General features: G+C 62.6%; 4 protein-coding genes across 4 annotated transcripts; all 4 read right to left on the reverse strand.

The window, feature by feature from the left end:
- Positions 1–1067: 1067 nt before the first annotated feature.
- Positions 1068–4880, reverse strand: LMJF_16_0320 (conserved hypothetical protein; the record flags this gene model as incomplete). The annotated part of the gene is made up of 1 exon (XM_001682058.1): positions 1068–4880. The coding sequence occupies one exon, from the start codon at positions 4878–4880 to the stop codon at positions 1068–1070; it is 3813 nt and encodes a 1270-aa protein (XP_001682110.1).
- Positions 4881–6205: 1325 nt separating this feature from the next.
- On the reverse strand, positions 6206–7369 carry LMJF_16_0330 (conserved hypothetical protein; the record flags this gene model as incomplete). Its single annotated transcript, XM_001682059.1, has 1 exon — positions 6206–7369. The coding sequence occupies one exon, from the start codon at positions 7367–7369 to the stop codon at positions 6206–6208; it is 1164 nt and encodes a 387-aa protein (XP_001682111.1).
- Positions 7370–8092: 723 nt separating this feature from the next.
- On the reverse strand, positions 8093–8602 carry LMJF_16_0340 (putative 3-Beta-hydroxysteroid-delta(8),delta(7)-isomerase; the record flags this gene model as incomplete). Its single annotated transcript, XM_001682060.1, has 1 exon — positions 8093–8602. The coding sequence occupies one exon, from the start codon at positions 8600–8602 to the stop codon at positions 8093–8095; it is 510 nt and encodes a 169-aa protein (XP_001682112.1).
- A 1282-nt stretch (positions 8603–9884) lies between these two features.
- On the reverse strand, positions 9885–10991 carry LMJF_16_0350 (conserved hypothetical protein; the record flags this gene model as incomplete). The annotated part of the gene is made up of 1 exon (XM_001682061.1): positions 9885–10991. The coding sequence occupies one exon, from the start codon at positions 10989–10991 to the stop codon at positions 9885–9887; it is 1107 nt and encodes a 368-aa protein (XP_001682113.1).
- Between the last annotated feature and the right edge of the window lie 1838 nt (positions 10992–12829).

Below are 12829 nucleotides of genomic sequence, written 5' to 3' on the forward strand. Positions count from 1 at the left end.
GGCGCATCCCAGCTCGCCCGCAAGAGACGACGGCAGCGAGTGAAGGGAGGGAGTATGGGGCGTGTGCGCTGTATCGCGTTTGGCGTCATCATCGCTTCATAAGCCACTGCCGCAACACGGCCCTGGTCCACTCTCTCTCTCTCTCTCTCTCGCCAAGCCACACCGTCCACCAGTGGCACGCATCACGCGCGGCCACGACAGCACCGCTGCTGTACCGTAGGAGGGCGTTCGACAGTGCATGCCAGAGTACTCACGCGAAGAGCAAGAGCCGGGGAAGACGTGAGAGCAGCAGCCAAGTTGAGCCGAAAAGAACGGAGTCTGCGGCAGTCTACGAGCTCGGCGACAACAATCATGGCGGATGCGGAGCCGCGCGGCTCGGGCGATTGGGGGGAGGAGCTGTAAGCAAAAAAAATGTGATTTGCGTTACAGGAGTGGGCCGGAGGCGACGGGTTCTACTAACGCAAGCTAGATGCAACCTGAGCGATCGCCAACGCGCACGCACAGCGAGGGCGCGAAGGTGATGGGTGGGGGGAGGGGCCCCTTGAAAACAGCTCGTGCTGTTCGAGTAGGCACACACGCAGACGCACCCCGGAGGCATGAAGGTTCAGGGAAATGTGGCGGCGGCGGCGGGCGGACATGAAGACGTTAGACAGAAACACACACGGCAAACGAAAACACAAAAAAAAAACGAAAGAAAACAAAGGCAAACAAGGAGAGAGCGCGCGCGCGAAGCAAAACAAAGAGGCGGAGCCCGCTCGCCGTTGACGGGGATTCGTCCCGAGCACGCCCGTCACGCCGAGGGGTGAAGGCGCGAAGTAAGTCGAAACGCGAGCAAAAAGTGCCACTGAGGGGTGTGCAGAGACCACCATCAACAACCTTGTCGGACAAGAAGGCACGCGCACCTCCCCTCCCCCCGGCAGACACGAGAAAAAGACACGGAGAACAGAGACATGCGCAAACACGGACAGACACACTTGGTGTGCACGCGCCAGTTGGTGGTTCGCCTCCGCGCTGCGTTTCGTCACGTCCCCTCTTGCGTCTGCGGGTGTGCGCATCGTTCTCCTCCCCTAGAAGGCACTCATGCGCTGCGATGGTCCGGCCTCGGCCCTGGCGGTGATGGAGGTGAGTCGCCTGTGATGCGGGGGTGGCACAGCACGTGTGCTGAGGGCGGCGCAGGCACGGGTTAGCACCGATGGCACCTTGCAGTTCACTGCCTTATAGCAGGACTTGACCTTGCTGAGGGCGTAGTGGGATTTCTGCCACACTTGATGACACGCAGCGCGGGTGCTGGTGGTGCTGTACATGGCTGGTATGTCAGGGTAGGTGCCATTGACGTAGTACAAGAACTCCAACACGCGCCCCACCCCGTCCTTCAGCATCTGCTTGCTCGGGGGATCCATGTAGGCCTGTCGCACCACGCACCGCGCAGTCCGCTCCGCGTCGCTTACGAAGTTGTCGAGGAAGCTGCTCATAAAGTTCTGGCAGTGCAAGTGCAACTCCTTGTTCATCTGCAAGTACGACTCTACCGTCACATTATTCGTGGTAGACCTGCCTGAGTTGACACTGCCGTTGCGCAGGCCCGGAATCGGTGCCGCCACGGAAAGGTTCGACGACGTCGTCGCGGCACATGACGCTTCGTTGCCTTGGGTGGGGCTTCCGTGGCGTCGCTGAATGCTGCCGTGCCGCGCCGAGGCGCCACCGCTGCGGCCTTCCCTCAAATAACCGATGCTCGTCTTGTGCGCTGTGCCATCGTCTGTGGCGAGTTGCGACCAACTGCGCTGCACGCTGCCCTGTGCCTGGGTAGAGCGACTGCGTGGTACGCTGCTGGACAAGCGCGGGGTCATGAGACGACACGGCGTGGCCATCTCCCGCATCTGCGAGCTGTCACAGCGTTGAAAGGAAGAAGACGCCCGCCGTGCGGAGACAGGGCGGGCGGCGGTACCGGGCAGTTGTCGGTTGCCATTGCAAAGATATTCGCACCGCACGACGCTGCGTGGGTTACCTATATCGTCAGCGCTACCCTCTGCGGGTTCGATGTGAGAAGGCAGAGAAGGCTCCAAGTCGCGGGAGAGCAGCATACGCCGCCCTGACGCGGATCCGATGCGCACCGCTTCGACGCGCTGCCGCGGAGGCGACACACCTACCTTCGATGCGGTGTGTACAACAACATCGTGCTCCGGCGTCGTGCACCGCTCGCTGTCGTGATACCTCCCACTGCGGACGAGGTCGAGAGATGGGTTCAGACGCACAAGGCCACAGCAGGGTGCTGAAGCTGATGTGCTGACTAAGCGCTGCTCTCCGCGGCGGATGGGGAGAGGCGGATGGGCCGTCTCACTGCCTTTGCCGATCGGGTTTCCGTTCATGCGTTCTGAGTGCTTCGGTTTTGATGGTGCAGGCTCGCCCGCCGGTGCGGCGACTGCGGGTGTGGTTAGCGCAGGGACGCTCTTCGGCTGTCCTGCGCGGTGAAGTACCATCACGGCGGCAGTCGTGCCGCCCGTGGGGCCGGCTGTGGCTGGAGAGGTGGAAGACGATGACGTCAGCGGGGGCACAGCGCCCTTAGCTGCTGAGCTCTCGGTATCCTCGGTGTTGCTGCAGCGGAGCCATACCCCACGCGCAGAGTTGCACCACCGTTCCTCGGAGCTTACATGCGGACGCCGCTGGGGCCGCTCGTCAAGTGTTGTGGATGCCTGGTGGCCGCGAGCGCTTCCAGCCGCGGCAGCGCCAGGTGGCTGCAACGCCGAGCCAGTACCGGAGAGCAAGCGCACAATCCCCTCGCTCCTCAGCGGGAGCATCTTAGTGGTGTTGTCTATACTGGAGCGACGCAGACTGCCGCTCGCGCGGCGGGTCAACGAGGCTGCGCCGCGGCGGTGCCACTGAGAACCCTCCGCCTCCTCAGGCTCCAGCACGCCGCCGGTGCCGTTGTTGGTGCACTCCTCGTCGTCGCTCTCCTCGCCACCGTTGCGCTGCCGGGCTGAGAGTGAGAACGGGTGCGAGTTGCGCCGGGCAGTATTGACGCGCAGGCGCTGCGGCGCCGGCGCCGCGCTCGGGGCAAGCGTCGCCGTACTTGCAGACGTTGCGGAGACAGACCTGTCTCCGCATCGAAAGGCGGTGGTGGCACCGCCGCCGCCGCCAGCACCGGCTGACAACGACGCGGTTGTCGCCACCGACGTCAGCAGAGAGTGGGTGGATGAGGTAGCTGTATCCGGCGCGTGGCTAGTCCCGTTCAAGTTTGCTGATGGCAGCACCGTAGCAACGGACGTGGTGGCTGGGGCCGCAGTGTAGGGAGACGAACCTGCAGAGGCGCTATTCGAGCGTTTCTCCTGAGCTGCCGACTCACTACCAGCGCTATGAGCAAAGTGGAGAGAGCTGGCGGGATGAGGACTGGCGCTGCGAGAGCTGTCGCAGCTCCGCACGTCCCCAGTCGAGCTTGCCGTAGCCGCCGTCGGGGCAGTGGTTGCCGGCCGCGCCGCTGCCGGCGCGTTGCCATCTTTGTCTGCCCGACTAGGCGAGTAGCCGGCATGGAAGGAGGGCTCGCGCGAACGTCTGGCAAGGACCGGTGCCGGGTCGATCGTAGCCGCTGGTGATGTTGACGCGTTAGCCGGCGACTCCGACACGCGGGTGGTGCTGCCCCGGCGGCTGGCTGAGCTCGAGCCGGTGAACGTTCCGCTTCGCCTGAGCAGCGGGGCAGCGTCCGCAGACGACGGCGCCGCATCGGCCAGCAAGTCATCGGCGGTGCGCTGGAGGTAGCGCGATGTCGGCTTCGCATTCAGCTCCGTGAGGTCATTACGGTAAAGCGCGAGGTGCACGTTCTCCTCTGGTATGAGGCAGACGCCGTACTTGTACATGGTGAGATAGCCGCAGATGACGGGGTGCGCGTGCTCCGTCGAGAACACCCCCCGACCACCGCCGCGCTCGATGACCTCGTTCGACACACTGCGGAAGTCCGCCTCACCAACGAGCACGACGGTGGTCAGCGGGAACGGTGGTGAGGACGACTGCCGCGAGCGCCACGCATCGATGGCATCCAGCGCCACCGCCTCTACGGTGCCACCAAACAGGCGCAGCACCCCACTGTAGATCTCCTCCAGGGCGCTCTCTAGCAGCACAACCGTGCAGTCGCGGAAGATTTCGGCCATCATCGGGCGGCCAATAGACAGGAACTCCGTGACGGAGAAAAAGGTATGGGCGGGGCGGCGGTAATGCACACCGCGCAGCGTGTGAGACGCCGGCAGTGGCGAGGAGGGCGACGGAAACTCTCCCGGCATCAGCGTGCTCTTCTTCTCAAGGCTGCGAACCAAATTAGCAATGTAGTGTGGCGTCACGAGCGTGTAACCGTGCCCGAGTGCGGTCATCATCGTCTCCTCCATCCTGAAGCTGTCCTCTGCAACGTACAGAAAGCCGATGCAGTTGATGTGCTGCTCGTAGTACGAAAGTGGTGCCGGGATGGAGTCCTCGACGACGAGGGCGCCAACGTGCACGCACGCGTCCAGCACTAAGTCTAAACTTGCGTCTGTTAAGTCTGGCGAGATGGCGAGCACGAGCATCACCGGAATGATTCGCGCCGTGACGCGAAGGCCGAGTCGAATACGGTCCTCCGGGTACAAGAATCGCGAGTTGCCCTTGCCGATGCGCTCGCGGTCGACAAAAGTGCCGTGCTTCGATACATCTTCGATGCGGATCTCCAGCTGCGCTGAGGGGTCCAGGACGCTATAGCGGGGCATCGCTGCTACAAAGATCGTGGCGTGGTGGCGCGAGATGGACGGTTCAGCCGCTGGAAGCAGGATTCGGCACGTCTTCCTGCCCAGCGTATATGTCTGGTCCGGCAGCAGAAAATGCCGGTGGATCTCGCCATCCCCGTAGTTGAGCTCCAGGATGTACATGGCGTAGAATGTGCGCCGCCCTCGATGGACAGACGTTGTCAGCAGCGGGCGCCCACAAGGAGGACAGGGGACGAGAAAGACGGCAGCAAGGCGTGATGCACTCTTGCGGTGCCCCCCATCACACCCCCTGTCGTCTGTACCTACGTGATGGCGGCGGTGCCTTCGTTTCAACGCGACGATACGCGCTGCAGCAAGGAAAGGCCAAAGCAAGAGAGTGGGGCAGCCCTCAAGAGCGCACCGACGCACGCCGCGCTCACACCACGGGCTGCACAACAACCGAGTCTAGAAAAGAGAACACGCACACGCACGCAAGGCAATAGTGATGATTACGAAGAAGAAAGGCGAGCAGATCCGCTTGCGTGTGTGCAATGGAGGGGAGTTGGAGGGGGCGAGAGGGGAGGGGAACACACGTGCGCCGCACACGCCCTGTGTACTGTGTGCACAGTTGATGTGCATGTATGCATAGATGTGCATGCGTGAGGGCGTAGGGCGATGAGTCGGAGGGGAGAAGTCCAGTGCGAAGCGGACGACGAAGAGAGCGAGACGGATCGGTGGATGTGGGTGAAGGAGAGGATGAAAGGAGACATGTTTCGCACACGTTTGCAGTGCGCGTCTGTCAGTGCCAGGCAGGTGAACTGCATTCGCGATTCGTGTGACCTGCGCGTTGGTGAGGGTGCATCAGAGAGAGGCAAGACGACAGCTGCGTCGAGCAGAGGAAGCGAGCGACGAAGGACGCCGCTGTGTGGGCGCTCCTCGTGCGTCACTACAGGGAAACGTGTCATCAACTCTTCCACCGCGATCCTTCACCCCTTCGTTTTCTCTTTTTCTGGGGCAGTCGGTGGCTCGGTGCCACAAGGCGCCCCCACCCTCGCCAGCGGCCACCACCATAGGCCCGACCGAATCCCCTTTACGCTTCAACGATACGCTTGCGTCGCACTACGGCGCAGGCACATCGGCATCGCAAGGGGGGGAGGAGGAGGAGGAGGGGCGTAAGTCTGTAACGAAGTGCACACAGAGGGATAACGGTGCACCAAACACGAGCGACGACGCGGCAACAAAGTACAGATGACGGCAAGTGGGAGGGGAGGGGGGGCCACAGGATGGTGTTAGGAAGGAGTTGCGGGCGGGGCTGTGCCTACACTCACTGCAGTGTGCAAAACAGCCATACACTGACCGCACCTGCGCCGGCGTCGCTCGCTCTCTCACCCTCTCATCCTTCATCCCGCGCCACAGCCAAGACTACGACAGAGCCGTGTGCAGCATTCCCCACCACAAGGAAGCACAAGGCTTTCTGGTGACGGGTGCGTGCGTGCGGGATGTGTCCGTCAGAGCGCGTTAAGGTTTTTGAGCTCCTCCAGCGAGGGGCTGCCCAGCAGCTCGTGCACACGCTGCACTCGATCCATGTAGTCCATTGACTGCAGGAACACCATCTCGAACGCAAGCCGCCGAAGAGCCAGCGACGTCAACAGTTTTGCCTCCTCTGATACCTCGTCGCGGACCTCGACACAGAGCAGCTCCCAGATTAGATGCCTTAGAAAGAAGGCCTTGCGCTCCTTGCTCTCGAAGGGGCCCCAGCCGTGGTAGGCCTTGATGCGGTGCAGGCAGAGTGCGTCGTACAGCCGCTCCCCGTTAGTGCGGCCCCAGCACTTCTGGGTGAAGTTGGTCATCATGCCAGCCGACATGGGTGGGTACAGTTGTGCGACGATGCGGCTGATGTGCGCCTTCCACATGCGCTCCCCGTTGTACCAGTATCCATTCGGGCTTTGGCCTTGCAGAACGTGCGAGAGCGCCTGGTGCGGTGGGTGCGCCAGGTACAGCAAGAGCGCCTCTAGCTCGGCACGGCGCACGGCATCGTCGACGACGTGTAGGCGGTCCGTGGTGCGGCAGTCCGTGGCGTAGCGGAAGAGAGATGGAAAGTCCCGTTTCGCCCCGCTGAGGACATGCTTAGGGGTGAACAGCGGGACGGCCTTGCTTCTCGAGGCGGACATCGGCCGAGGCAAACCCGCGGCTCTGCTGTGCTCGGCCGACAGAGACGCTTGTGAGGCGCAGCTCCCATCTTTCACCACAACGGCTGCCCTCTCTCCTGCCGTCGGGGCTCGCGCCGCCTCGGTCAACAAGTCGTGTCTCGGGTATGCCGTGTAGAGCAGAAGGAAAAACAGCATGCTGGTGTGATCGCGGTCGCTGCTGTGGATTGTAACGTTACCCACTGTCTCCTGGCAGAGGTAGCAGAAGCTGCGCTTACTATCCACCCAGACATGTCGATTCAGGCCCTCAAACACACCCACCGGCAGCGATGAGAGCAAGGCGTGGCTCTCCGTCGAGGACCCTTTCGGCAGCACGCTGGCCAGGGGCTCACTCGCCATCTTCGTAGAGTTGTCCGCATCGAGTACGCTCTGCGCCGTACTTTCGCGAAGAAATCGGTACAGCGGCGAGGCCTTTGGGGGCGGCACCACCGTGCGTATCCCACTGCGCAGAAGCGTGGCGTGCATTGCGTGCGTCACGTCTGCCCGTGCTGGGACGTGTACGCGAAAGGGAAGAGTAGGAGTGGGAGTCGGAGTTGGGGGGAACGGGGGCAGTGGCCTTGGGAGATGCGCGAGTACCCGAGTCTGCTCGCATCCCGCGCGATGCAAAGGGTGCACGAATACGCCCTCGAACAAAGCAGACGTCAGCACACGTGGCCCAAATCACGGTGCGACCCCCGCGAGGCTGATAGCGAGGAAAGAGCGGATGGGAAGAACGGTGGAGTTACAAGGACGAGAGACGAAGGACAGACAAGGAGCGGAGAGGCCGCGAACACGCAGCTGCACAGCATTACCCCCGTCACCTCGTCAGACCCGACGCGCGTCGGCGGTGGCGGTGGCGGAAATGGATGGTGCCGTCTGCTGTGCAAGGGGCACTCTGTGGTAGTCGCAGTCGTGGCAAGTGGCGTGAGGCCAGGCCTCGACAGACACACACGCAAAAGAAACACAATACAGGATAGTGCAAGGCATGCCTCTATCATGTCCGCGCGCGCCCCCGACGCTGAGGAAGAGCACGAGCAGAAGCGCGCGTGGGCTGGTCCCAGAACGTGGAGTCTTCGTAATCTGGTGGTCGACTTGCCGGCCGACAGATGCGAGCTAGTCCTCCGACACGGTACTGCTATTCCCTGGAGACACTCCTGAGTGTCGCCTTCCATCAACCCCGCCCTCGTCCACCTCACATTACCACCGTGCTCACATGTGCTGGGCCAGGTGGATGCCACTGCGGCGCCCATCGCTGCGGCGACTGTAGTGGTGCTGCATGGGGAAAGTGCAATGGTTGCGCAGCTGCACGTAGCTGCGCCAGCCCAGCACGGCGGGTACCAGCAGATACAGCACACAGCCGAAGACGACTGCGAACCAGAAGTAGAAGAGGTGGTGTGGGCTGAAGGTGAGGTCGTGGTCGACGTCGAGGTTCGGTGCTCCGCTGATAGCCTCTTGGCCGAGGTACACAATGGTGCCGTACGCCTGCGTGACGCACGCGAAAAACTCGAGGGCGTCGCGCATGGGGTAACGCACCTGGAATGCCCAATACAAGAGCACGCACAGAGGGCCCTTGACGAATAACTCCATGAGCGACACCACGTGCATGGCCGAGCCGTTGAAGCTGCCAAGCTCGCTCGCGTAGCGCGCGTCGACCTTTGTGTAGTTCTCCGTCAGCAGCGGGTTTGTCTTGAAGACGCCGACGCAGCCGTCCATGAGCATATGTACGTACGATTATGCCGTTCAGTAGGTACCACTGCGCGCGGGTGCGCTCCCCGTAAGTGAGGGGAGCGCCATCATGCCATCGTCGTTGATCAGTTCATGAGAATCCATCTCAGACTTGTGCGCCTCCTGGTATGCCTTTCGCTGGCGGAGGGAGCGATGAACGCGCCAGCGCCACCCGACGCCGATCAGCCACGCAGCGGGGACGGCGGCCAGGGCGCAGGTCGTGCTTGGCTCCCTAAAACACGCCTGCACCATCTCGGTAGTCAGCGCGTCACGGGCGACAAACAACAGCGACAGGATGCACAACGTGCAGAACAGCACGAACGGGTCAACGAACACCTCCAAGAGCATCTTTCAGTTCTGCGTCCGACCCTTTAAGTGTCGTGGTGCGTGCCCGTGGGTGGGTGGGCGGGGGAAGGTGGAGAGGCGAACAAGAAGCGATGGTCGACGAGCGCACGCAGAGACGTCTTTGTGATGGTGAGGTCGGCTGGCCGCTCCCCGTCAGCGAGCGGGGAGGGGGGTCCACAGGCTTCCGACCAGAGGACACATTCACGCCATAAAAAGAAAACGTAAAGCGCAGGTGTGTCGCCAACGCCACCTGTCAAGTTGGCGGCGTGTAGGGGTGCGCGCGCGCGAAGGAAACGGTGACGAGTCCGTACTTCGACTTGACGCGGAAAAATGAAGATGGGATGAAGGACGAGTTTACCAGGGTACAGCGCGAGACGGAGAAGGGCGAGACGAGGGGGGGGGAGTAAGAGCGGCGTGCATACGCACAGACGAGGGAGACGACGAGGAGGATACCTGCTGCCGGCGGGTGCTTTCGAAGAGGCGGGGTGGCGCACACAGGGTTGAGGGAGGGTCATCTCTCCTCTAACCTTTTCCGTCTTTACAGAGCATGAGAACCGCAGGCAACGTTGGCGCGGCACACACACACAAACCCCCCGCGCGCGCACTTGTGCGTGAGTTCCGGCATGTGCGTGTTTGGCACCCACGGCGTTGCGCTGTTCTGTCGTCCTTGCGTGTGTGTGTGTGTGGGTGGAGGGGGGGGGAAGGGGGGGAAGGGTTGGAGGGGGGGGGGGGGGGGAAACAGTCTGTGCTGCGAACACACATGACAGCAGTGACAGCGACGCCGTCGATGAGGCCCTCCAGGGGACGAGGGCAAGAGGGCAAAGAGAAAGCAACATCAAGATGTGCTCGCGCTGTCACGCGAGACAACAAACGCCGCTGCATTCGCACTCGACGCATGCGCCTCCCCCCCCCCTTCCCTTCTCTCTCTCTCTCAGCCGGCGCCTGTGGCGCCCCTCCCCTGCGCCAGGTCGCGTGGCGCGCCGAAGAGAGCGGGGCACCGCTCATTGTACACCTGCCGTGCATTGATGTTGACACGCATGTGCCGCATGCAGAGGCGCCAGTACCGTTCCTGCCCCTCCGCCGTCATCATCGCCTTTTCCACTCGCGAGAAGCTTCCGTCGGGGGTGGGGTGCGCGCAGTAGGCGTGCTGCTGGTACCGGTGCCGCTCCGCCTCCGTCAGCTCATCCTCCGGCAACGTCAGGTACGCAGGGCAATCGTCGAGGATGCGTGGTATCGAGTGGAACGCCGACCGCGAGGGCCCCGTGAAGGCTGCAACATCGCCACTTCTCAGAAGAAACGCGTACGGGGCATCCTCGCGAGACTGCGTGCCCATCAAGAAAATGGCGGAGCAGCCCAGTGACAAACTCATCAGCGGCTGCTCCAGCGTCTCCTCGCTAATATCCTGGTGGCACATCATCATCGACCCGACAGGGTAGTAGTTCACGATCGCCGTCTGGGGCTCATAGACGTCAGGGTAGGCGCAGCAGAACCCGTCCTGTCGCACCCCTGCCACGAGCGAGACGAGATCGCACATCCGCGTACGCAGTGCAGACGGAAACGTCGAGTAGCGATCGCGGCAGTACACCTTCTGCGTCCATTCATAGCTGTACCCGAGCGTGGCCCACCGCATGGGGGGCTGATAGCAGGACGTGCTCTGCGGTGCCTTGGCGTGGGTGCTGAGAATGTTCGGGTGCTTCGCCGAATCGGCGTAGTCGAGCACCGCCTCTCTACACCAGCGCTGCTGCTCCGCCTCGCTCAGCACGCCCGGGAACAGCAGAAGGCCAGGGACGCCAGCAAAAGTGTAGCACAACACCTCCTTCCCTGGCTGCGCCTCGTCCGCCGCCGAGAGCGACGCGCCGTCGTTGTGCTGTGGTTTTCGTGGCAGAACGACCCGGTGGATGAGTCGCTTGTTCTCATCCGTGTTGCGATCGAGGTCGTGAAGCTGCACCACATCCGTCAGGTCCGTCTCCGGAGGCGGTGGTCGACGACGCGTCTCGCGCCGCGAGAACTCGTACAGCTTGTACCGCTTCTCCGCCATTCGGAACGGTGTGAAGGAGAGGAGACTCTTGGCACCGTCGCGGCAACGCTTCGCACAGCCCGCCTCAATCGTGGTGGCTAGTGCTGGACTCGCACAACCGGAGAGGTCGGAAGGCGAAGCGGCAGCCGCAGGATCCGCAGTCGTCCTCGACAATAAGCCAGGCGGGCTCCTTGGCGGTGACGGCAGCGCCCCCTCGCGCGCAGCCGGGTCCGACATGATGCTTGGAAGCGTCAGTGTGTAAGGGGGAGGAGGAGGAGGGAGGTTACGCCGAGGTCTGGCACGAAGGTGGTGTCCACGAGCTTCTGGTCGGGAGAGAGGGTCGAGAGAGGCGTGGACGAGAAGAAGAGGGTGATAGTGGTGAAGAAAGACGCGGCTCTGCCCGGCTGTGCTTGCGCTGGCGACCGCGCTTGGGTGCGCGCCAGCACGTGGCGGTGCGCTAAGAGAGACGCGGGCACAAATCAAAGGTGCGCCTCGATCCGGCCACCAGAGCCGACATCGTAATGCTCGTGCCGCCGCCCTGAGCTCAGTCGCCCGGGAGCACCATCCACACGAGGAGGAGAAGCACGTGAGGCTGCGGCGTTCGCTGTCGTCCCGCTCCGCCGACACGGCGCAAACGGTTTTCCCTCAGCGCACCCTTTCATCGCCAACAAGCTAGCATACGCATGCACATACAACCGCAACCCACCTACCGCTGTGGCACCCCTGGCTACATCCTGCGTCGTCATGGGTGAGCCGCCCTGCCGTTGAATCGGGTCACACGTCTTGCGGGCTCTCTGTCCTTTCCCATCTCTTTCTCCCATGCGTGCTGCCCGATCGGCGCCAGACGGAGAGACTCGCGCGGACGACATGCCTTAACCCGAGCACGCAGCATCCAAGGCCCTACTTGAGGGCTGGAGGCGGTGGGCGGGCGTGGTGCAGGCAACAGGGGGTGGTCCAGGCGCATGCCGCATGGGTTCGAGGAGTACGCTGGCCAGCCTCCGGCCAGGGCCCTCTGATATCCCGTCCACACTGCCTCGATGTCATGCTTCTGCCCTCACTCGCCTCCAGCCGCGGCATTCCACAAAGTGGTGTGGAGACTCTCCACACGGGGGTCTGGAGGACTCCGTGGTGCAGCTGAGGGGGGGGGGGCTCTCGCCATGCCTCCGGCATCTGTGCTTCATATTCGTACAGGCCCGGTCGAACGTAGGAGACACCGCATGCTCTTCGCACGCATGCATGGTAGGGCTGATTCGTCTTGGGTCTCGTCACGCCTCTTTCATTCATCACCCGTGCTCTGCTACCGTCTGCGCGCGTTGCCTGCAGTGTGACCCACCATGCCGTCCGTGCTTGAGAGCGCTTGCGCAGCCAGGCGAGGATGGTCTCCCGTCGCCTCGTAAGCGCCACATCGGAGTTCCTTTGGTTTTAGACAGCCGCCGCGGAGGAGCCCTCGTCGTCGAGTGCCGCATCGCGTCGCGCGGTTGCAGGGGATGTCATCCTGGCTCCCGGGAGCGGTGGCCAAGTCGGTAAACCATGCAAGGCGAGACACTACTAAACAGTAAGCAAGAGAAGCGAAATGCCGTCGCAGCCCCCGCCCCACCACCTCACTGACGGAGGCTCTCCACCGCAGGCGGTGCAATGCAGTCGCGCAGACGGACAGACCGAGGCCCACAACTGCGACACCGCGCATCCACAGAAGAAAAAAACGGGAAGTTGAGAAGGGAACTGAAGAGAGGCGCATATGCGAAGTGGGCGCGCTCGTGCACTGCTCCCATCATCTAAAGCCGATGATGTCGTGACAGCAACGAGAGATCCGGTAGAGATGCAACGGAAAGACACGAGACGGTTTTGTCTTGTCTGTG

This window comes from Leishmania major, chromosome 16 (genome assembly GCF_000002725.2).
Source record: "Leishmania major strain Friedlin complete genome, chromosome 16".
Taxonomy (NCBI): domain Eukaryota; phylum Euglenozoa; class Kinetoplastea; order Trypanosomatida; family Trypanosomatidae; genus Leishmania; species Leishmania major.